At 31.9% G+C, this 26,386-nt stretch overlaps 3 protein-coding genes across 5 annotated transcripts in view; 1 reads left to right on the forward strand and 2 right to left on the reverse strand.

Moving 5' to 3' along the window:
* Positions 1-401: 401 nt before the first annotated feature.
* LOC126748220 (very long-chain specific acyl-CoA dehydrogenase, mitochondrial) lies at positions 402-21,232 on the reverse strand. Its single transcript, XM_050457304.1, has 8 exons — positions 21,025-21,232; positions 7,040-7,286; positions 2,440-2,741; positions 2,037-2,277; positions 1,446-1,775; positions 1,211-1,379; positions 757-1,157; positions 402-698 (listed from the first exon to the last, which is right to left on the reverse strand). Exons 1-8 carry the CDS (start codon positions 21,084-21,086, stop codon positions 561-563), a joined length of 1,890 nt encoding a protein of 629 aa, XP_050313261.1. The 5' UTR covers positions 21,087-21,232; the 3' UTR covers positions 402-560.
* Positions 12,831-15,713, reverse strand: LOC126748227 (uncharacterized). Its single transcript, XM_050457316.1, has 2 exons — positions 14,813-15,713; positions 12,831-13,837 (listed from the first exon to the last, which is right to left on the reverse strand). Exons 1-2 carry the CDS (start codon positions 15,097-15,099, stop codon positions 13,066-13,068), a joined length of 1,059 nt encoding a protein of 352 aa, XP_050313273.1. The 5' UTR covers positions 15,100-15,713; the 3' UTR covers positions 12,831-13,065.
* A 1,978-nt stretch (positions 21,233-23,210) lies between the features above and the next one.
* LOC126748213 (WD repeat-containing protein 35) overlaps positions 23,211-26,386 on the forward strand; it is a 70,087-nt gene continuing 66,911 nt past the window's right edge. For 2 of the 3 annotated variants that reach the window (XM_050457293.1, XM_050457291.1), the window contains exons 1-3: positions 23,307-23,361; positions 23,423-23,534; positions 23,630-23,802. In XM_050457293.1, the coding sequence (XP_050313250.1) occupies positions 23,338-23,361; positions 23,423-23,534; positions 23,630-23,802 (309 nt within the window). In that variant the 5' untranslated portion in view covers positions 23,307-23,337. Of the gene's footprint in view, positions 23,362-23,422; positions 23,535-23,629; positions 23,803-26,386 lie in introns of all 3 variants that reach the window. The other variant, XM_050457290.1, reaches the window with a different exon arrangement.

A 26,386-nucleotide genomic window follows, 5' to 3' on the forward strand; every position in this document is an offset into this window, starting at 1 on the left:
GTGTGTTCCAGACAAGAGTGTGTTTCTGAGTTTTGTTACAATATCGAATCTTCAAAAGAGGCAGCCTGATCACACACATAGCTTTTAGGAAAAAGTCACATGCAAATATCTTGAGGTCTGGTAAGAAATATTCGTTTTAACAACTCTGTTAAATTGAATTTAAAAAAAATTATGACTTAAAAAAATGGCTTAGTTGACTATACAATTTTTTTCAAGCTGCAATATATCGATAGGATGTTAAAAACACTTCTAAAAATATCTATATAATGATATTATTTTCACTATTTTTACCACAATTATTAATACTGACTTAGAAAATCTTTATGTGGAGCGGTATCAAACGTTTTTGGGTGGCAAATATTCGTATCCCTGTTTGCGCAAATGCAAAGAGAAAAAATATATACAAAAATACTACCAAATTTTATTTATAAGGTACGGATGTAGTGAATATTCAATGTAAATGTATAAAGGTAAAATATCAATATATACTCCCAACAAAACAATCCAATTATATACACACACTTTTAACAATTAGAAATACGATTAAACCAATATTTAAATTATAGTTTTAATGGATTTAGTTGTACTACTCCTTCGGCTCCAAATACGTTTTTACTTATTAAACTCATTTTAGTAAAATTCGCCAAGTTTTTGCCACTTGTTATCATTTTCAAATTAACAGAGACTCTTTGAGTTGCCTAAAATAAATGAAATATTAAAACTACTACTTTAATGTAGGAAAAACAAGTTTCTTACCTCAAGAGTCCAACCCTCGGCCATTAACTTTTCATGTTGAGCGGTATTTCCCCCTTCCTTCAAAGCTGCAGAAGCTCTGCTTAAAACAACCGCACTAGCATATATATCGAAAACAGCATCGGCGATTCTATTTAAGATAAACTGTTCATTTACTATGCTCTTCCCATATTTGATAAGTACCATTTCAATCGATTGACCGAAAGAATCAACGCTAATAGCGAGCTCTGAAGCAGCCTGTGCAAGATCTTTGTGAATATGGGGCTCCATTGAAGGTGGTGAACTCCAACCCACCTTTCTGCCAACTCTCTTTGATGCCTCTTCAAAAATTAGACCAAGGTTAGCTGTTGGGTTTTGAAAAGCTGATTGAAGCTCCTTTAAATGAGCTCCCGCATATTGAATCCCTACGGAGTTATTTTAGAAGTCTGACTTTTTACTAAGAAATAATAATTCTTACCTGTAAGTGCAACAAAAAGACGAAGAATGTCGTTAGTTCCTTCAAAAATTCTAAAAATTCTTAAATCTCTCATGATTTTTTCTAAACCCGTTTCTTTCATATATCCCATTCCGCCCATGATTTGAATGGCTTCATCACATACATTCCAAGCAGCTTCTGATGCAAAACACTATAAAAGCCGCAGTGAATGAATTATGTACGCCGATGATGTTATTTAAATAATAATTCGACCTACTTTTGAAATAGCTGCTTCTAAGTGGTAATGTTGTGACCCAGTATCCATGTTTCCTGAGATCATATAGGCCATAGACTCGGTAACATAATGTAACATTGCCATTCTAGCAAATTTCTCTTGAATACCTCCAAAATTTGTAATTATTTGGCCAAATTGTTTTCTCTGATTTGCAAAATCAACAGCTTTCTTAATACAGGTTTTCATAGTTCCTGATAGCGCTGCAGCCATGCCAAACCTTCCGTTATTTAGAATGTTCATAGCAACTTTAAAGCCATTACCAACACCGCCAAGGACATTCTCTACTGGAATTTTGACATTGTCAAAATATACCTAAAAATGTTTCTAACTGAAATATTTGGAATGTCAAAGTATTTTGTTAATGGTGGCAAAACATGGTGCTTTTTTTCAGAACATCCAGATCGTGGATTTGTTTTCCACGATCTGGATTATTATTCATTGCTGGAATATGGTATCTTACATGCTCATATTTTATTATTACTAAATACTAGATTTATTCGACAATATTAAGCTATATGTAAATACAAAGTGTGTCTCAAGCAAAGCATTATTCTTAATCATACTATTACTAACCTCTGCAGTATTAGAACATTTTATACCCATTTTTTTCTCTGGCGGGCCACTGGTCACTCCTCCAAAAGATCTCTGAACAATAAATGCAGTAACTTTATCTGTGGTCTTTCCAGTTTTCGAATCGATGACCGGCGTTTGAGCAAAAACTGTCATTACCTCAGCCAATCCTCCATTACTGATCCAGATTTTTGATCCATTCATAATAAAATGTTTTCCATCTGGAGACAACTCCGCTCTAGTTCTAAAATTTTTGTTTTTGAATCTTAACTTTTAAAATGCGGTTACTAAGTACATATCATGTAAACAACATATTTTGCGTTTTAAATAACTATTTAATCACCTGAACAAAATGAATTTAATTAGTGTTTTCTTTAAATAAACCGATAGATAGATAAATACTTACTTAATAGAACCAGCGTCTGATCCAGAAGATGGTTCTGTTAAACAAAATGCAGCCCAAGTACCATTAGAAACTTTAGGTAGGTATTTTTCTTTTTGCTCGGGAGTACCGTAGAGTAGGATTCCCTTGAAACCAATGGACTGATGAGCTCCTAGAGTAATTCCTACACCTAAGTCATTTGCTCCCACAATTTCTACTAATCTAGCATACTGGGTATTGGTCAAACCTAAACCTCCAAACTCTTGAGGTACTTGTAGAGAAAAAGCTCCAAGTTCCCAAAGTCCAGCAATAGTGTTATCCTCAACCTTTTGTGTAAAAAAAAATACATAAATAAAAATATACTATTAAATTTTCTTTAATTAGATTCAAAGCTATGCAGTTTCAAAATAAAGTGATCACACACACAGTCAAAAACTTTCGTTTTTACAAAAAAAAACCTAGAAGACCATACCGACGCTAAAATTAACATCAGAAGGGTAGACCTTAGACGCAAATGCCCCAGAACATGAAACAATTAAAGCACCAGAGAAATTTCGACTTTGAGACCATGAGAACTGAATTAACTCTGGTAGCATACTTAAACTAATGCAAAAAGTAAGTAAAAGCTGGCAGTAAGTTTTTTCGTTAATATTATTTTAGAAAAAAAACGTAAACCTGGTAGAACAAATATATTTTTTTAATTTTACCAAGCCTTGCCTGTGAATTTATTTAAGAAAACAAATCTAAGTAAAATACTATTACGGATTTCCCGTGGATTCAATAAATAAGCACACTTGAACACCAAACACTAAATTTTTATTCACTATTTCACTTACATTCAGTTATTATTTCTAACCATTTATTGATTATTTAACGTGCTCAAATCATAACTATAAACTTAAACTTAACATCGAATTCTTTATAACCCAATAACATTCTTCTATTTTCTCGAATTTTAACAGAATATCCTTTAAGTACAAATATAAATTGATCGGAATAATCCAGCCAAGACAAAGCCAAGTGGACGTATTCTACACAGATTTATAATTATATTATTATAGGGTACCAGGTCCCATCTTTGAAAATAAAGTGCCTCAAATTAGCATATCCTGATAACCTTAAACTGTTTATCGGAATAGTATCGATCTTGAACTGCCGGTCTCTTCAAAAAAAATGTCGACTCGCTAAATAGTTGGTCTGTCCAGAACCGTCTTGATTTAAATATTGGTGTGCAAGTGCAAAATTATCTCTTACACCAAACAAAAAAAATCCAATTATGTTTCAATACAAAATAAGAACGTTTTAACGAAGAGTTTTAACGTTTTAAGAACCTTTGGAACGAGTTTGTTCGATTAACGACCTGGGCGTACTATTTAACGATAAGTTTAGTTTAATTTCTCACATCAAAGAACTCTGCGGCCTGCGATTTCTGCGGCCAGACTCTTGGGCTTAGTACTAGAAATAGCAAAGACTTTTCTTGTATGGAGATAATTACAACGTTGTATAACTCACAAGTCTTATCAAAGCTAGACTACACTGCTAATGTTTGGTATCCTATATATAACTATCACAGTGACGTTCTGGAGTTCATTCAAAAACGTTTCCTAAAGTTAGAGGATACGCGTTTGGAGGATGGAGTGAATCGGATTGTTGTGGTTATCTTAATATGGGACTGGAACATAAAACTGGATTTATGTTCTGTCAACCTATAAAAAAGGACAACTATACTGGTAAATCCTTCGACAACCTTTATCACGAGATCGCAGTCAGTCCTCTATGCTTTTAATTTTTCCGAGTTCAGTTTGGATTCCTTCTGACGATACCACATGGCCAAAAAAATTACTTTCTGTTGAAAGACCGAGCACTTCTTTGGGTTCAATTTAAGCTGGGCATTCTGAATTTTGTTAAAAACTGCTTTTAGGTTTTCGAGGTGTTCATCAAAAGTTTTTCCCATTACGAGACCATCGTCAAGGCAAACATGGCATGTCTTCTATGTAAGTTCTCGTTATACAAACCTCTAGAATCTCTAGCGGGATCATTATACAGACCAAATGGCATAACATTAAAATGATAGAGGCCATTTCCAGTAACAACGCAGTTTTCTCCTTGTCTTGGTCCTGAATGCCCACTTGCCAATATCCACTTTTTAGATCCAATGTCAAAAACCAGCTTGAACCAGCAAGAGTCGAAAGCGTATCGTCAATTCTAGGAAGTGGGTAACTATCTTTCTTGATGACGTCATGTTCAAGTTTTCTATAGTCGACACAGAATCTAGTTGATCTATCCTTTTGCGTCACTAAGATTACTGCAGATGACCATGGGCTGTTTGACTCCTCGATAATTCCCTCCTTAAGCAGGTTGTTTATGAGGGACCCTGCCTCCTGGTGTTTGGTAACTCCTGGTACTAGTCTCCTAGGTGGCTGACGGCTTGGTTGAGCATTTTCAGTATTTATTTTAGGACTCAAACTTAACCACTCTCTAACTACTCCAGTTCTTTCAGTTTTACCATTAGGCTCTTCAAAGACCAAATTGAGATTGCTCAACTCTCTTGCGAACTGTGGCCTTGCTCAATTCGTGGGAAAAAGATGTTTCCAAGCATTTGCGAAGCTGTCCAGATTCGTGTCACGTCTATTGGTCAAAGAAATCGCGCAACTTTCTTCATATCTAAACAGAGATTTTACTGGTTGGTATAAAGCCACCAAGTTACCACTGTTTATCTTAAGACTATTGGTGAGGATTTTTGCAATCCTTATGGGAATGTCACCTTCTGATGTTACCAGTGACTTTGCCACAGGCATTCTCTTGTATTAGGCTCAATCCAATGCCTCTCTCAGAATTTTTCTCCAATCTTCCAAAAATGATCTTCTCACTATTACCACCCACTCAAACAGAATCTTCTGCCACAACCCTTATAGCAGCTGCGCCTTTACTTGCACTGGACCAAAAAAATTCTTAAAATATTCTTAGATTCGGAACCAAATCTAAGAATATTTGGCCTGTTGTCAAATGAGAATCCGTGCTGTCTATAAGATCCATTCCTAAAATAAACTCATCTTCTATATCAGCCACGAATACCTTGTGATTTAAAGTGAGACTGCCCACCGGATGTTGTCATCTCCACAGTAACATTCGCCAGTCACTGTGCGCAGCATTAATGTCCGAGATAAGGCTCAATCTTTAGTTCATGTACTATGCTTGATCTTATTAGAGACACCGCTACTCCCGGGTCAACCGTAATGGAAACTGGTCTTTCATTAACTTCGCTTTCGATGGTCAGGCTTTCGGCAGATTTTCCCGGGCTTCTGAGGGAGATAATTCCAGGGTCTTTTATCTTCACAAGCCAACACCCACCCGTGCTGGCTGTATTTAGTTTTCGTAACTAGTTCAGAGGATCCGCGATCTCTGGATGGCGAAGGAGAGCGCATCTGGACTCTATAATCACGTTTCATGAGTACTTGCGTATGTATAATGTATATTGCGTCCACATCAATAGTACTGAATACCTTCGAGGCCAGGAGGCTGCTGAATTCCTTCTTTTCCTACCTTATTACCTTGATGATCTCTGTAAACAGATTTTGTAGACATTCACTATCGGCATCACCCTTATTCTCTTTGATGAAAACATCTCTAATCTTTGGCCTGGAAATGTTATGCGCAGATTCAATTTTAAGGACTTTATTCAGCGCTTCACTGCTGTTTTCAAATCAGATTCCCGAAGAGCTACCACCAAAGCAGTTGCTTTATCTTCATTATCCCAACCACTGGCTGTAGCTGCTTCAAATTGTCGCTTGTGCATTGCCCAAGAAGTCTGGCCGTCAAACGTTGGAGGCTTTATATTCTGTGAGATGCTATGAAAGCTCAATAGCACTGATGGTTACCTTTTTTCCTGTTGCCGCCTCTCTTTCCTCTTGTTTTTCCTGTCGTTGTCGCTCTTTCATTTTATTCATAAATTCGGACATGAATTTATTAATTTGGTCCATCTAGGCACTTTGCTTTCTCGTATTTACCATACTTTTATGCTCTCCTAATTCTGTGTTGCAAAATGCCCTTTTTTATCCCACTTTTGACACAAATTGTTACATATTTCGCGTGGGTTCAATGAATAAGCACCCTTGAACGCTAAACTTTTATTCACTACTTCACTTACGACCACTTAATATTTCTAATCATTTATTGATTATTTAGCGTACTCAAATCACAACTATAAACTTAAACTTAACATCGAATCAGGTATACATACCCAATAAGATTCTTTAACTAATTTCTAGAATTTTAACATGTTCTTTAAGTACAAATATAAATCGATTAAAATAATCCGGCCAAGATAGGGCCGTAGTAAGGCAACTTTGTAACAATATATAAAATTTTGCCAAAATGTTTGTTGAACGTTGAATCCAGGTATTGAGGCAGGATTGACAAGAATATTCCTATTAAAAGCAGAGTATTAAATGCAAATTAGTACAGATTCTTTTACTAAATAATAATATGGCATTTTTTCCTATGTGACTGTCAAGAATTTGCAAAGTAATAGAAATTTTCATTATTGATCAGCAAAGAAAACTAACCACACGTTTATGTTAGATTAAGAGGAAAACTATAGTTTCTTGACAACTTCATACTATACCTTTTCTAATTCCTCATTTTTGGCAGGGTTGTTTATTTCTTTAAAAAATTTTTCAGTTGGATCGACTAACATCTGAAGGGTTTCTGTTTGTTCTTCATTTAGGACCCTAGGGTAGGGGAAGATCTGACGATGTTCAACTTGCCCTCGGAAGAGATTCATGACAAAAGAAAGGTTCTCTTCCTGGTGCGGTTTCGGCGTTTCTGCCACAGCAGCCTGAGCTGGCCGAATGATTGAAGTCCGTAGATATCTGGAAATTATGTGCTTGAGAAAATTTACAAAGAACGCCTTTCATTATTTTATTGATAGCGTACATTATATTCGAGAACAAAACCTTTTGGTCGATGTTTTAACAACACAATAATTAAGTATTTTACGAAATAACGCAACTTTTTATTATGCTAATAATTTTATTTTTAACTAATTTTTAACTTGATTGATGATTATATAGTTAAGTTTTCACAAATGAAATATCTTTTTTTTGAAAATCTAAACAAAATTAGTCGAGCCAATAGCGCTCAGAAGAGTGCACGATTTACAGTCTGACGCATTTCAAGTGTGACCAATGGAAGGCGGCAACGGGACTTCACACTTAATAGATGGCTCTTGAAAGGTGCAAAATTGAAAGGTCATCTGGTTTTGGTTAAATATTTTGTTGGCCGGACCAAGAGCAAAGATTTACACTACTGTTTTACCTTTTTAATAATTTTATTGTTTTGAGAGATCTGAAGGAATCATTTTGTTTTTTTTTATATTAAAAATAATGACATATATAGTTGATTATCTCTGTAAGAAACAAAAGACCTTGTCTGTTAATGGCAAAGAAAAATCTTTCTTGGGTTGTCGCAATTCGTTGACGTAATAAGAAATTTAGTAAAACCGTTTTAAATTTTTTCTGGCGTATTTCGAATGAGGATTTAGGGTCACCCCTATAATATTATATAACTATTATAATAAATAACTTTTTTAATTTTAGTTAAAAAATTCTAGTTAAAAAAAAGAAATTTGGTTGGAGATTGGCTGACGTATTCAGTTGTTTTCTTCCGGTTTAACGGGAAATGATCCTAACTTTCTTATTTTAGATGGGACCCCCCCAACTTCATTTCAATCTAGAGTGCAATGAATAATTTTAAATCGTTAATTTTACAAGTAGTCCTAGAAAATATAATTGACTGTCTTTTGTTTTTCACAGCTATCCTAAATGCTTGTAAAGTTTGCAAAATCGTATTTTCGAACTCCATTTTTTTCAAATCGAACTAGGGTGGCTCATTACCATAGTTAAAAAGTGTATTTTTTTTACAAATCATTTGGTATAAGACAATTGATAGTGGGTACTTTCAAAAGTATCTCTTGATATTGGATTGATCGCAGCGCCGCCGTCGCGTCACTGTAAAATCGACTATAGTGATGCGTGACTTACCCAATGAAAAAACAAGTAAATTATTTGACAGTTGACATATCAAATAATTTATTAAGACACAAAATGCTCAAAATGTCCACCCATTTGTTGCTGGCAAAATTGTATTCGTCGAATAGTTGCTTGAACGACGTTGTCCAATTGTTCAGCAGTTATTCGATTTATTGCCGCCCGCTCTTTATTTTCCAGTTAATTTCGCTTATACGATATCGTATACTGCATTTTTAATGGTTCCCCATAAAAAAAAATCCAGTGGGGTGAGGTCAGGTGCTCTAATTCAAAAGTAATAAATGAAATATCTAAGTTAACTTAAAAAAAGGGCTTTTTAGCTGGGTGGCCATTGATTTGGTCCTAAATTTCCAATCTAGTATTCTCCGTAGTTATTCTTTAGGTATTCTGTAACTTCTCGAGCATTATGTGGAGGAGAGCCATCTTGTTGGAAATACATCTCAACTCTATTATTAAGTGGGAAGGAGATCGTCGATAAAGTGCTCGATTTCTTGCATTAAAAAAACCAAAATCTCTCTCCCGTTAATTGTCCATCAAAAAAATATAGGTCCCAAGATTTTATATCCAATTATACCTATCCAAAAATTAAATCCAAAACGTACTTAAAAATTTCGATTTTCAGCAGTATAGGTTTTCCTCAGACCAATATCTTTTAATGTTTCGGCTAAATAGTCCCAAATTGGTGAAGCGACTTTCATCAGTGTAAATTATTTTAAACGGGAATCTATTATTTTCTTGATATTGGTTTAAAAACCAATAACAATATTGCAGTCTTCTTAATAACTTCTTATATAACTTCAATATTTGTATTTATGCAAAATTCTATATGCAGTGTCTTTTGATATTTGACATTCCACAGCAATCTCTCTTAGAGAAACATTATTATTTACTTCTACAAGTGCCAAAACGTCTATTTCTTTTTCTTCATTATTAACAAATCTGACATTTTCATTTTCAACTTCAGGCTCGCGGCGCATTTTTTCGACAAGTCTCGGGAAATATTGTCTCGTGGGATGACGTCGCGTCGATCGGGAAATCTTTCAGCATACATTTGACCAGCATTAGTCGAATTCTGTCGGCACTCTCCAAATATTAACAACATATCAATTTTCTCCGACCTGGTATAGCTTTGCATGATTATTAGTACAATAACGAATAAAACTAAACTATAAAAACTACTAAACTAGATAAGAACAATAACCGAACAATAAAATAAACGCGATTAGGATAATAATAATTATAATTTATAATACAACATTGATCATTTATAATTACAGTGAAAGATGTCTGAATAACTCGAATTATCAGAAACTGACAGGTTGCCGTGACAATTCGTAACAATGATATGTCAAATTCAATGCCCACTTACTATTATAAATTTTATTTTTATTATAGGTTTGTTCTCACTGCAAATTTCTTACAAGTTTGAAACTGTTTCCAAACCATTCTTGATGCGCATGTGTAAAATATTACAACTTCTGATCGATTCGAAACCGTCTGTGCGAACATCAAATACGGGTTGAGTGGAGAAGAAAAATAACCTCACTTTTTTATCCCAGTGGGAAATGGGAAAATAAATAAAACATAAACAAAACAAAAATTATACTACAACCTTGAAATAGCTGTATATTATTAATAGAGTTTAAGATTGTGTGATTATTTGCTACTTCAAGACTTACTCTAAAATGCTCGGGAAATTATATTCTATTAAATTAGGAGACAGTTTCATGAAAATAGTTTTGACTTTTGGGCTTTATCCGTTCATCAATTAATAAGTCGGAATCAACATAATTCTGATCAGATTCTTCCGACGATTCAAAAGCACTTGTTTCCTTAATGTTTATGTTTACACTAATCCAAAAATATAAAATACAATTTTCAAAACGAATATCAAGGACTATACAAAACGACAAAATAGAAACAACAATTTAGAGGTTATGTTCATATTCCGAAGATCAGGAGGGCATAATTGTAGGAATCCGTACCTCGGTTCGGTATGTGAGTTCGGCTAGTTCCGTGGTGTTTTTGTTTTTCGCCCGTTCGTTCACCAAAAAGTGTGGTTAGTGGTTAGATTATAATAATCTTATCATGTTTATTCTTTTTACGTATTTAACCTTTTACATTTATATTGACAATTATGTATATTTAATAATATTGTGTTGATATACCTACTATTATAATGAAAGCAATAAAATTACCTATACATAATTATACACAGTGTCTCTATATAGTTATTGGGTTCTAATATACAGTCTGTCCAAAATTGGTGATGCATGTTTAGTTATCTAGCTATCTTCTAATTATAAATTTCCATCTTCTAATTTAATATCTTCTCCTCATTATAATTTTAAACGCATATAAATGAAAATAAATAAATAATCTCGTTAATAAATTTAAGTAGATATAATAATGTACCTACCTATTAATATAAAATTAAGTAAAATAAAATGCTGCAAATGCATTAAATTTATAAGTTACTTGCTATTTAAGTTTTCTTCGTAAAAGTGTAATTTAATTAAAAAGTGTACATTTCTGTTATAATCCATTATCTTACTGCCGCTTCTAGCGGTTACTATGACAACCGTCATGCCCAACTCATCAACAATCCTTGAGCCGTGTTACTATACGGCTTTTAATATTAGGCCAAATTTAAACTGCCAATATTTCGGAAACTATCAATTTTTGGACTAGATAACCTTATACAAAGTTAACCTTGTTTTTAATTATCTTTATAAAAAAATTATAAAAATAGTGGGTTTCCATTTAAAAAAATTGACTTTTAATGATTTTTTAATTTTAATTTTTAATGCTAGTTTTTAACCCCCCTGTATCTTTTTTTTAGCCAAATATTAAAATAGTCTTTTAAAGTGGTCCTTCCTCTAAAATAAAACCAAAACTAACCAATAAATAAAGGCTACTAAAAGGGAGTAATCGGTAATTATGTTAGGGCTTATAAACATAGTTTTTCACATGAAATTTAAAATATGTCAAAAACGGTTACACTTAGGTATAGGACATTATACACAAAATATACTTAGAATTTCACGTAAAAACCAAAAATGTAAAAATATACAGGGTGTTCCATTTAAAATAACGAAGTTGACACCTACTTCCGGTATAACCGGAAACGTCACAACTGTCAAAATATTTTAGTTGTGTAGCCCCCATCGACTGTGCCATGCTGCCAAGTTTTCAAAATTTTTGAAAAATTAGTTTCCGAGATATCGATCGCGTCTATTCGTCGTGAGACACCCTGTATATATATAATATGTAGACATCTTTTAAAACATCACAAACGTATATACCTAACGCACATTTAGTTACATTTTAATTCTTCCCCACGGAAAAGTCCCTAATAAGTCCGTATTAAAGTATTAATAAAAAATTTAAATATGCTATTTATCAATTTTTATCCTTCATTATGTATTCTAAATCGATTTGCGCAGGCGCTTGTTCCGTACCGAACCGAACCGACGAAAAACCCGAGTGTGTGCCGAATCGCGGTACAGATTCCTACATTTAAGCCCTCCTCGAAGATCGGCGTTGACTGGCTACACGAATTCTCTGACACTTTGCTTGAAATAAATCCGAAAACAAGTCTGACTATCAGATGACGATCAGAAATTTGTGTAAGAACATCAAACTTTTGATTTGAAACCGATCAGAAGTTCCTGTGCGAACGCATTTTACTATATTGCGCATGTGTATTTGTCGAAAACTTGTTTCTTACTGCTGTGAGAACAAACCTTATAAATACCGACAAAAAACACTTCAAAAGCCCTTCAATTTATCGTTAATAATTATTAAATTTATTTAAAACGAAAACAAATATTTTATTAATTCACAGCAATCTTGAGTTAATGCTTTTGATGAGTTATAGCCGTATTTTCGGATTTTGCAAACTTTAGACGCATCTAGGAAAGCTGTGAAAAACAAAAGACAGTCAATTATTTTTTTCTAGGACTACTTGATGTAAAATTTACGATTTAAGATCATTCATGGCACTCTAGATTTAAATATAAAAAATTAATAATATAATTTAAAGGTTAGGTGTCAAAAGTTGACATATCATTTTTCTTAGAATGTTATTTTCTATCAAAATGTCAAAAAAATTGGGGAATCTTATTTAAAATCAATCCCAATTTAAGTGCTACACTCACGTACCAAACTTTTTTTAACTTAAAAATTAAAAAAGTTATACGGGCGAACCACTTTCCTAAAACACCCGGCCTTTTGGCCTACAGTGCCGGCCAAAAGTGGAGAAACTTTTAATATTTTTATTTTTTTCTTATTAAAACTAATTCGAAGTAATAGTAAATAATGTTTATGGTTATATCTAGTAGTGACGAAAATAATTAGAAAAAAAAATTGAAAACAAATAATTTATTACAAAATATGCAAACAAAATTTATTTTCTCTAAGGACAAAAATGGAGAAACTTTTTATTTTCATGACATAATTATGTTATAATACAAAATGTGGATAAAAGCACACTAATACTTTGTGGCATAACCGTTATTCTTCACAACTTCACTACACCGTCTTGGCATAGATTCAAGAAGATTGTGTATAATATCTCCGGAAATTTCACTCCATGCTTCTTTTAGGACTTGGAATAATTCGTCTTTATTTCGGAACTTTTTCGGATTTTTTTGTCAAGAATAAAATTATGTAAAGCACATATTGCTAGGATTATTATATCAATCCTTTTCGTTTTCATACAGATGGGCGTTTGCAATATTCCAAATTTAGTACTTAACATACCAAAGCAGCATTCCACTGATTTGCGTCCCCGAGAAATTCTGTAATTATACATTCTTCTTTCATTGGTAAGTTGATTGCGGGCAAATGGTTTCATAAGATCGCTTCTGAGCGGAAATGCTTCGTCACCTACAAAGTAGTAGGGAAAACCAATATTTACATCTTCACCAGGTAGAGGAGTTGGATCTGGTATATTAAGTTCTCCTCGAACCAGACACTTTCCAAATTTACTTTCTTTTAACGCACGCCCATCGCTGTTGCGGCCATATTCACCCACATCTACAGAAATAATTAAGCCATCTGCGTCGACAACAGCTAACAGCACTATAGAAAAAAAACCTTTATAGTTGTGGAATGCAGATCCTGAATTTGGGGGTGCTTTTATCCTAATGTGCTTGCCGTCAATGCTCCCAATACAATTAGGTAAATTCCATAGACTATAAAAGCGTTCAGCGATATCCAACCATTTTTCACTAGTCGGTTTTGGTAAAAACTGTGGCTGTAGAGTTTTCCATAACATCTTAGCTGTGTGATAAACAATTTTTCGTATTGTTGTATGTCCCCTTAAAAAATAAAATTGTAAGGACTTAAAAGATGAGCCCGTGGCAAAGTATCTGAAACGACACAAAGGAAAAACTGTTAAAAAAAAGTTTCCAGAATATGTTTTTGACTTTTTTTTTACATAAACCAGCAGCATATAAAACTTTTTTTTTGTTTTAGTAAATGATTGCAAGGATAGATGGAAAAATATCCGGGGAAGTTTTACAAAATATTTAAATAAAAAAGTTCCGTCGGGATCCTCAGCAAAACCAATCAAACCCTACTATTTAGCTGAAAATTTACATTTTTTACAACCATTCACAAAATCAAGAAAATCATTGGGGAATACTAAAATGATTCAAGAAGAAAGTATCGCAAATGAAATTGATTCAAGCAAGTCTGACAGTGAATTAGAGGCGCCTTTAAGTGACACCAATGAATATGGGGAAAAAAGTAGTTCAGAAGCTGTGCACGTACCAAAAAAGAAGAAAGAAACAAAAAAATACCCTACTTTGCAAGAAGTCAATTCAAGTGCTTTTGAATATTTTCAAAAGAAACAAACTAAATTACAAGAATGTCCTGAAAAAACTGAGGATCCGGATAGGGCATTCCTGATAAGTATGCTACCGGACATGAAAAAAATGACTGATTTTCAAAAAAGAAAATTTAAAATTGGCATTTTGAACTTGGCTGGAGAAATTTTAGAAGAAAATCAGACATCAAATTCTAATGTTCAGCAAATGATTTCACCGCTTAGCGAATCTTCCTCAAACCCTTCCAATATACAAGTTTATTCTCCGGTTAATATCACAACGTCAAATCAACCAGCAAACGAAAATAGAAGTCAACCATACCATACACTACAAACATTACATGGAACCGATTTTGAATATAATACTAGTTTTTCGAATCAGCAGCCTCAAGGGTATTCATATGACTAGTTTTTATGTTTGTCTTTATGTGTTCATATTCATAAATTTCATAATAAAATTTATTCATGAATTTTATGTTTTTTTAGTGTATTCTACAGTTATTATTTAATTACTTACCTAAGAGTTATTAATAATCGCTCTTCTGCACTAACACAATTTCTCCAGTTTGTATTCTTTTTAGTTATTTTTGGTTTTATTATGTTTAGTAGCCGAGTAAAACAGTCTTTAGACATTCGATAAAAAGACTGAAACCGTTCTGGATACTGATTTAGCTCTTTAAATACATTAAAGCTGCCATATTTTTTGTTTTTCTTTTTCCATAAAGGATGTACCCAATATCGTCTTCTTTTAATATTATTTAAATGCACTAAAGCAAGAACATCTTCGTCCTCTGAAGACGACATTGTAGTAATGACTAAATTTGCATTTTGTGTGCTGCTTCTGTGCCACTTTCGTAGGCGTCAAAACGCCAGGCCGCTGCCACGTCGGTGCCACACCACTGCCACGCCATAAGCCAATACCACTTCTGTGGGTGCTGGGCCTTAGAGTATTCACCAGGCACTAAATCATTTCGCGGAATAACCATTTGTTTTGCAGATCACTCTCCTTTAAAAAACTAAACGCATGAACTTTAGGCCCGTTTTTAGAGTAATTTCATTTCGTCATCCTGGTGCACAACACTTATACGGAATAGTCAGATCAGTTTATTATAGATTTTAATGTGTAAAAATGACAAAAACGCGAATGGAACCGGCAATAAAAGCGGGAAGATAAACAACCAACCTGTCGCCGACTGTCACGCGTTAGTTGGCTACTATATGATCCTATTTGTTAGGCTACATATGATGACCTCACTCAAAAATTATTTTCAGTGCTCTGGCCTAAATTATAAAAAGTACTTCAAAAGTTATTAAATAACAAACGATTTCTAGCGGCGTCTTTAAGGGGCCGTATCTTCGTAGGGAGGGCCTATAGGAAATTTTTTATGGGAAATAATAAGTTTATTCAACAAAATACAGTAAAATAAAGTTTAAAATTAAAATTTCTGAATAAACAAATGACCCACAAAAGGTTAACCTTGAGGGGTTATGAATACACAAACTACTTTTAACAAAGTAGTTTTTTAAATAAAAAAAAAAAAAAAACAATAAAAAAAATCTTAATTTGGTACTATCAAACCTATTACACTAATAACGATAAAAAGTATTTATTCTTTTCGAGTTTTTACTCCTAAGTAGTGCTAAAATACATTAAAATAACAATTTTTAAATTGATAATATTATACAATAAACAATTAATGTCAAAGTCTTGGAAGTATAACAGCCAAGTTGGTAGTAATATGTAGTGTCAAAATAGGGTTTTTTGAGGTAAATAGTAATAAATTGGGGTTTATTTATACTACCGCTGACAATTTTGTAAAAACATGTATACATCTACTTTTTGTAGTCTATGAAATATTCAATATACTCTCTAGATTGGCTTAGAATCCACTCCTTTCATTTTACTTATGAATTTTTGGACTCGGACTTTGGAAAAAGTAGGGATAATTAATGATAGTACTATCTTTATTCTTAAATTGTCTTATAGCTACAGATTGGAAAAATAGCTTCCCTAGGTCCAAGATACTGGTTTCTTTATATAGAGCGTCCAAAGAAAAAAGAACGTTTTTGCCTAAGATTTTCCTCAATAACCATTTTTGCAAAATCTCTAGTGCCCTGATATGTGTTTTTAAAGCGCCACTCCATACCAAAATACCATATGTTAAATGTGGATCAAGTACATCTCCTCAATATTTAATGTTTTTAGGGTTATTGTTAACGTTAAGTTAATGTTAATCGATTTGTCAGGAAGAATAACGGTAAGTGCTTAATAATCATGCAACGAATCAGTGTAGCATCTAAATGGCATAAAAAAGGTATGGCATAAAAAATTAATGGTAAGTTTTTGGTTATCAAGCTACTTGCAAACGTTGACCAGGTCATATTCTGCTTTTTTATCACAATTTCCCAAGTGGTTCTCCTATAAATAACGCCAGTGTCATCCGCGAAACATGTTATCTTACCAGATGATTGGAGATTGAAAATAGAATTGTATAGGTTAAACAATATGGGCCCAAGGACTTCCGAACTTGTAACACCACCAATCTCCACACACTGAAACCTATTTGATAAGTACCTTCCTAAAAGTTTTAAAGGAATTCCTCTAATTATATTTGTTTCTAAAATGTTGATTAACATTGTGTGATCGACTGTATCACAGGCCTTGGCCAAGTCGAGAAAAACACGGAGAATCTTTTCGCCCCTGTCCACCAAAGATTTAAAGATTCCTGGTAATTTGCCAAAGCATCTTCCCTAGTTACGCCCTCTCTGAATCCATATTGTTTTTTAGATAAAGTTTTAAATTTTGTTAAGAATTTCTCCAAACGTATTTTTATAATTTCTTCAAATATTTTACTTACAGTAAGAACCTGTGGAAAGTTGCCTTCAGAAGAGGATTTGTTTATTAAATATATATGGGGTTTAGCAAAAATTTTTTGAGAGTATCAGCTTTTAAATCATCCAGACCAGGCGCTTTTCCACTCTTCAAGGAGCTCATAATTTCAATAACATCTCCCTCAGTTCATCTACCTCAAGTTGGCTCAAGGAATAGAAAATTTGGATTTTTTAGTTCTTTGTTTTGCCATCTCTTTTTCAATATTTGTAAAGTGATTAACAAATACCTCCACTATCTCTTTTTTATCAACAATTATTTTATCTGCAAAAACAATTTTATTAATGGTCCAAGGTTTGCTCTTTTTATTTAAAATTTGCTTAAAATTTTTCCAAAGAATGTTTGGACCTATTCATATTTTTGTTAATTTTTAATTTATAATAATTGATGTAAGACGACTGATCGAGGAGTCTAATATATTAATTTTGGCTAATGTTATTTTAAGATTTATAATTTTAAAAACATCAAGGTTTAGTATTCCAAATTCGTATTTTAAATTATTTCTTATATAAATAAATGTACCGTCATGATAATTTACATTTCCCACATTATATAATAAGTCATATCTTGGTACCTGCAGGAAATTTGTCTAAATCTAAATCCAAAGTCTTGTATGATGAATGATTCGGTAAAGACAATAATATAATAATATACAATAAATAATATTGTAATTATTTCAGAAAATAATTACAATAATCATTTACTGTGTAATATTGTTAGTGTAGTATATTATAAGTTGCTAAGTTGCACATCCCGCCTAGGTGAGAACATCTGTATGTGTCATAAATGAAAATCAATTATTCTTTCTTTGCAATTCATACAATATTGAGTTTCTACTGCTAAAACACAATTATCACAAACCCATACCTATATAGCTAAACCACAATAACAAAATGAAAAGAAGAAAAAGCCAAAGAAAAAAAAAATCAATATCACATGGTGCTTCATACAATCAACCCCATACAACAATACCATATCAGATAATAGATTCAACAAAAACTTTGTAAATTATCACACAAGTTTTCCTATGAAGAATGTAAAATTTATGGACTAATTTTGTTGGATAAATAGTCTATGTGAAAGTTCGATTTCAAGTCTGTCCAACAAGTATTTAGTATGTACTACTTCTTTCATGTTGCAGTCAGTTAAAGTTCAGAAGTCAAAGTTAGGTCTGTTTGCATTAGCTAAAGAAAATGCTATGTAAGTTGTTTTGATTTTAACTTGGGTGAAAGCATGTTAAGTTGTTTTGGTCAAATTTAGGGACAGTTTAAATGTATTTAATCAATTTTTAATTATTTTAAGGTCTGCCATAGCATTCTCTTGCCATATTCGAGTTTTCACCAGAAAATATAAGCATAGGAAATTATTTTACCATTGATATATTGTTCAGAGCATTTAGGTATATTATAGATAAAATTGGCCCAAACACAGTTCCTTAAAGGATGCTAATTTCAATAACTCTCTTTTCACTTAGGGTATTATTAATTCTTACCATCTGCATTCTACCCCTTAAGTAATTTTCTAATAATGTTATATATTGATAAATATTGTCTTTATTAAATTTTGTTTGTATACAGTATTATATATACATTATGTTTTAATGATGATATTTAAGCAATAGTTACTCTTTATCTAACTATTCCGACAGCCAGCATCTTTACATTTTAATTTAGAAATTTGGTAAAAAATTACACCCACAATTATTCCCAATTTAAAAAATAAAAAACATAATAATATATATTGTAATTAATTAGTAAAATTTTTGAGCAAATGTAATTTTTTTAACAAAAATCTGTTTTGAATTAAATGTTCTTTTCAACTTGTTCTGCCAATGATGATTTTATTATTTTATGGAACTAAATTTTTAAAAACTAATTTTTTATATTGTATATTTCATGACCCTTCACTTTGATGATGGTTTCACCTGTTTTTTTATGACTGGCTATTTTTAGCTTGATTTTTTGTTGTATATACTAACTGGAACTATTTTTGTAACACCTTTATTTTATTTTAGTTATAACTTACTTTATGTGTTTCTCAAGCTTTGCTAGCAACAATGCATATTTTGTTTTGACATTAAAGTATATTTTGAATTTGAACTATTTCATATAATGCATATTATTTGTCTCACTTACCACTCCCTATCATAAAAATACCCCTCCCCCTTACTAACTAATGAAATGTTACCTGAACATGTACAGGGATTTGACTTTTTTCCAATTTTTACCTGCTTTTGTTGGGCCATTTAGGTAAACTATTAGGGTAAGTGGCAGTAATAATGATGTTTATTTGATAGACCCCCATTCAATTGATTTTTTGTGGATAAAATTGGATGTACCACAGGTGGGTAAAGTATCGTAAATTGAACCCCTAACACACTGTACACCTTAGGTAGTTTATATAAACAGTATATAAAAAGTTAACAGCATAAAAATGTACATTAAAATTAAAATGATTTTCCTTGACTCAAAACATCAATTATATCATCTGATTTAAAAATTAAATGATTATTAAATCCTAACCTTACAACTCTAGAGTACGCTACAGGTTAATTGAAATGGAATGAAGAGTTTATATAAAATTAAAAATTTCATGCTTAGAAGGTTAAAATCGTTTTGTTAATTTTGATTTTACATAAAGCTATAGTACCATTAAGCAGGTAATATCATTATTGCTATGTAAAATATTAAAACACGAATAAGCTCAATATAAAGGTACATTTCAAGTTAGTAGGTCCATTTTCTAAAGAGAAGCAAAGATGTTTTCTAGTACTTTTAATGTTATAAAAATATACAAAGTATATAAGTTTCAGTTTTTAAAAGACACTTACAAGTTGAGGTCAATCCATACACCTGCATAGTTTCAGTAAAAAAAAATCTGGCTGCTTAGAATAGCACAGTACCTTATAAATAAAAAATTAAATCTTTATATTAGTTAATGATGGCTAGATGGATAGGACTATATGCCATCAATTTTAAAAAATAGATATTTAAAAACTTGTGCCTCAGATTATAGTTGGGAAACCACACCATTGTTAAACAAAGTAATTTAGACTAATGTCAAAACAAAATATGCATTGTTGTAAACAAAGCTTGAGAAATACATTTAAATCAAGCTAAAAATAGCCAGTCATAAAAAAAAGGTGAAACCATCATCAGAGTGAAGGGTCATAAAATATACAATATAAAAAATTTCAGTTCCATAAACAATAAAATTATAGTTTGCAGAACAAGTTGAAAAGAAAATTTAATTCAAAACAGACTTTTATAAAAAAAAGTAAAATTTGCAAAAGTTGCTCAAAAATTTTACCAATTAATTAAAATAATTATTATTATGTTTTTTACTTTTTAAATTGTGAATAATTGTGGGTGTAATTTTTTACTTAATTTCTAAATTAAAATGTAAAGATGCTGGCTGTCGGAATAGTTAGGTAAAGAGTAACTAATGCTTAAATATCATCATTAATACATAGTGTATATATAATAATACTATATACAAACAAAATTTAACTATATTTGTTTTAAAAACATGCCTTTGTCTACTTTTGGCAAATACAGCCCTATAGGAGATTTTTTTTTATTTATAAATGCAGAAACAAGTAGATAAAGTTTTATTGGAAAAAATAAGTAAAGGTCTAGTTTAGTAACTTTTTTGAAAATCACACCTAAAATTAAGAGTGAAGGCTTAAAATGTGTTATTTTACTAAATAACTTTTTTGGGGAGGGACACAGGTGGCTTACATTGTATGGCAATAATATTTTTTGTTGTAATAAAAAACATACAGAAAATTAAAAACACACTGATTTGAAAGTACCTAAGTTGCAATATTCAATATTTACCTTACTGTCATTGTTTGTGTATTAACCTGCTGCTGAATTAAGATTTTGGCCCCACGGATCATTTTTCTTCTTTATAGGCTTCACCTTCTCTAGAATGTAATCCACAAATGTGAATGAAAAATAACCCTAATAGTTCGACCTAATTGTTCGACCGTAGAAATAGTGTACTTTGAACTAGATATTGGACCAATATTGAACTTTGTACCACAAAACACAAAAATATAGAGAAGTGGTGGTTGCATATCAACTGATAGAAATTCTGACAAATCAGCTGGTGTCCTCTCGCTTGGCAACGGAAACTGTTGTAACTAACTTGACATTTGGCGTGCCTAACTGGACCACTCAAAATGGTAGAAAGGTGTGGCGAAATTAAGGCGGAAAATCAAATTTCATTTAATCTGACAATCTTATCATTTAATCGTAATATCTAAAGCAAACGCCTAATCAAACAGGTTACTCATAGAGAAAAGACGTCATGGAAGTTCAAGGCTAATAAACTCAACTTGTTGTTTGTTTATTAGCCTTGAAGCTAGCGTCCGATCGATATCCAGCAACCAAAATCGAGAACGCAGCATATGCCATGTTGTTGAGTTTATTAGCCTTGAAGCTAGCGTCCGATCGATATCCAGCAACCAAAATCGAGAACGCAGCATATGCCGGTTGCCAGCGACCAATTTATAGTCCGCGCTCCCTGTTATTTAATCAATATAATGCCCGTATCTCCTGAAATTCCCAAGGGATTTTAATAATTTTTTGTCCAGATATTAATAATGAATACCTAAATCGACTGACGGTGGTCTCAAGCCTCTACAAACTAAGGTTTTGTTGTGAAAATGAATTAAAAAGTCAAATGGTAAAAAAATGAAAAAGGCTCTAACTCCCAAAATTCCCAAAGGATTTGGATAAAACCTTTTTTTATAAAAGATAATAAATATCTAAATTGATTTTAGATGGTTGCAAACCTCTACAAACGAAAGTTTTTTGGTAAAAAATTATTGAATTTTTAGATGTACAAAAAAAATTTAAAAGCTTTAACTTCCAAAACTCCCAAAGGATTCGAATGAAACTTTTTTTAGGTAATTACTCATAAATATCTAAATCGATTTTAGTTGGTTGCAAATCTCTACAAACGAAAGTTTTTTGGTAAAAAATTATTGAAATGTTAGATGTAGAAAAATATAAACGACTATAACTTCCAAAACTCTCAAAGGATTCGAATGAAACTTTTTTATACAATTAATAATAAATATCTAAATCGATTTGACATGGTTGCAAACCTCTACAAACAAAGGTTTTTTGGTAAAAAATTATTGAAGTGTTAGATGTAGAAAAATATAAACGACTATAACTTCCAAAACACCCAAAGGATTCAAATGAAACTTTTTTATACAACTAAAAATAAATATCTAAATCGATTTAACATGGTTGCAAACCTCTACAAACGAAAGTTTTTTGTTAAAAAATTATTGAAATGTTAGATGTAGAATAACTTCCAAAACTCCCAAAGGATTTAAATGAAACTTTTTTATGCAACTAATAATAAATATCTTAATCGATTTGACATGGTTGCAAACCTCTACAAATAAAAGTTTTAGAAGTTTTGGAAGTTATAGTCGTTTATATGTTTCTACATCTAACATTTCAATAATTTTTTATTAAAAAACTTTCGTTTGTAGAGATTTGCAACCATGTTAAATGGATTTAGTTATTTATTATTAGTTGTATAAAAAAGTTTTATTCGAATCCTTTGGGAGTTTTGGAAGTTATAGCTTTTAAATTTTTTTTGTACATATAAAAATTCAATAATTTTTTAACAAAAAACTTTCGTTTGTAGAATCAATTAATGTAGAATCTAAAATCAATTTAGATATTAATTATCTTTTATAAAAAAAAATTTTTTCCAAATCCTTTGGGAATTTTGGGAGTTAGAGCCTTTTTCATTTTTTTACCATTTGACTTTTTAATTCATTTTCACAACAAAACCTTAGTTTGTAGAGGCTTGAGACCATCGTCAGTCAATTTAGGTATTCATTGTTAATATCTGGACAAAAAATTATTAAAATCCCTTGGGAATTTTAGGAGATACGGGCATTATATTGATTAAATAACAGGGAGCGCGGACTATAAATTGGTCGCTGGCAACCGGCATATGCTGCGTTCTCGATTATGGTTGCTGGATATCGATCGGACGCTAGCTTCACACACATCAACCATGGCACAAATTTCTGATTGCCATAGCGACAAGAGTATCAACAAACATCAAAACACGGCGGATACCTATTGGGTTTGATAGTCGGAGAAAGACCGGAAAAAATGTTTTTATATCTAAGTAAAAAGGTAATTTCTACTGATTTTTAGTTTTGGTAAACAGTATTCATGCTCGATTTATACGTTTTAGATCGCAATCCCAAATAACACAAAGATACACTCCCTGGATTGGAATAAACAGGATGGCTACATAGCTGTTGGTGGTGACAATGGACTTTTGAAAATATTGAAACTTGATTCAGGTGATTCCTTTATGAAAGTGTCTCGTGTGATTTATATCCTTATTGTATGCCATATTGAGTGCTTATCCTAAAACATAAAGATATTTCTATTTAAGGAACTGATGCCAGTTTGAAAACTAGAAAATTTGCTTCAACTAGCAACTTGTCCATGAATCAAACACTTGAAGGTCATTCTGATGCCGTCAAGGTACTGACATGGAATGACCCCCATAAAAAATTAACCACAAGTGATTCTAATGGAGTAATCATTGTATGGATGCTGTATAAAGTAAGTTTTACCATCTCTATTTTTTTTTTGAGCTAAGGAGATACAATAAGCAATAATTCAGTACTGGTAATGAATCATCCCATATCTGCTGGGAGAGGCCACATTTTCATATAAGATCATGTTTAAAAAATTAGTCCTTGATTGCTCCATTTAACTTTTAAAAAAGCAGTATTATAAAATATTTTCAAAATACAGACAGAAAAAGACCAACAAGAGTCTCCAAAGGCTTCCCAACATTCAAACTTGGAATGTGATTTGAAAAATATCTGATAAATATTATATGATAGACATATGATAAATACTAGGTTTTCATTCAACAATCACATTAATATTATCTGTTAAAAACCATAACCTAGATTGAAACTACTTTATGAATTTAAAAATGTATTACCACCAAACACTAAAAAAGTTATAACAAAACCCTTAGCATGAGTATTGCTAGATATTTGAATATTGTATGTGGTCCCTTCCTTACAGAATACAATAAATATAAAATTCAAAAAATGTTGGATTCCCATGTGCATTTTATCAGAAATTTGTCAATGAGGGTTCATGTCAGCCCATATGTCAAAGATTTATATTATTTAAATATAGTTATGGGCATAAGTTGTAATTATTAAATGCTTGTGAACCAGCATGTCTTGGAATTCCTTATTCAAAGGGGGATATGCATAATATAAACATTCATCATAAAAACTGCATATGTATATGTTTGTATGTTGTACAGTGTTTGAAGCTCTGAATGGTCTTTTTGGGAAGTGAAAATAGAAAAAGAATAATGTGGCTATGAAGGGTCTTATGCATATTTTTATTGGTTTTATATTTCTTATAGTTTTATATATATATATTAATATTAGTTTTAAAAAATTTTTATGGTGGTACTTTACATCTTTTAATATTTTTCTAATATTTTATTCTTACACCAAATGAACCTTTAAGAGAATCAGTTTAAATAGTTTTATTAATTAAAAAAAAACATACAGTAGGATCTTATCTAAGTTAAAAAAGAAAAATATACAATCCCAACCACATCAAAAAGTCTAATTTCAATAAAATAATTAAAATTACATTGTGTTACTGAATCATTTAATATGTCTTTAACATTTTCTTAAAGAGTGGTTAAGTTTGCTTGTAACTAATTTTATTCATTGGAAAATACTATGCACTTTTATTTCATAATGATGATCTCCAATGACATTTTTTTCTAAATATTTTCAATTTTATTAATATGAACATCATAAAATGTGACCAGACTTGGAATACATATTTCATGATAAACCAGACATACAAAAAATAGAAATCCTTAAAAATATTGCATGAAAGTCTAGCCTTGCATTCCTTTGGATGCCTTTCCTCTTTGACCTGTCAAACTCAAACATGATAAAGCCTGGTCTACTAGAGGCCAGAAAAAAATTGAAATTCTCAGACACTATCTTCTTCCATGATTATGTGAGACTTAACCGAAAAAAGGATCACAAAAGTATAATGACTGCCAAGAATATTTATTATAATAAGAGGCTGGTCAAAGCAAATCATGTTGGCAGGGAAACATGGTCTATTGTAAATGAATTATGAAATAATCTGATATTTTTTACTTAATAGATAGTAACTCTTCACTAGGTTTTAAGAGAAAATATAAATCCCTATTAGTTACTGGTGGCGCGTAGGTTAAGAATCATGAATATAGTATTAAGACCTAGTTAAAATATATTTTAGTGTTTGAGTTTGTATAGTGGTATAGTATGTGATAGTATGGGAGAATGCTCTGCGAATGCTAACCCTTTATGTAACCTATAAATCATTGCATAATAAACATTTTTTTTTTTTTTTAATAAGCTTTTTTCATCTGGCTCAATCCTTACTTCACCCGAGTTCCTTAATAGTTATTCTGATAATGTTACAAAAAAACTTAATGAATACTATTTCTTCTTATGATCCACTTTTATATCTCCCTAATAGAAATTTATACAGTTTCTTTTTTATGCCCATAGTAATAGTGGAGCTTCTCAGCACAATAAATTGCATTAGAAACAAACATCTGGGACAGATGGGCTTACCCTAAGAATGTTTTTAAATCTGCCAGAATGCACCTTTAACCATCTTATGAATTTAATAAATAAGTCACTTCAAAATGGAGATTTTTGAAGTTGCCTAAGGACAATTATTCTTCCGCTATATAAAGGATCCCAGATCATTGAATGATTGGTAAAATACGTCGGAACCTTTTGTACTTTATTACACCAGTTTAGACGTCGTTGATTCTGTTAAGTTTTTGGGGCTTATCGTAGGCAAGTTCTTAAAATCGAACTTGCACATCGACACCTTAGATCGGTTTCCAGGGAGTTAAACTTGGCAACATCTAGATCAGTATGTTACGCCCTTTTTCAGTCGCAGTTCTGATGCGCTCTTCCGTTTTGGGGTACGTGTTTTGCGACTCAGTTTGAGCCCATTTATAAAGTACAGATAACAGCTGATCGTTATTCACTGAGACTAAGTAGTAGAACTGCCTGTCAAGAATTCTGTAAAAAATATAAAATATTGACACTTCCATTTTTATTCATATTTGAATTCATTTGTTTAATTC

Source organism: Anthonomus grandis, chromosome 22, assembly GCF_022605725.1.
Source record: "Anthonomus grandis grandis chromosome 22, icAntGran1.3, whole genome shotgun sequence".
In the NCBI taxonomy this organism is placed as follows: domain Eukaryota; kingdom Metazoa; phylum Arthropoda; class Insecta; order Coleoptera; family Curculionidae; genus Anthonomus; species Anthonomus grandis.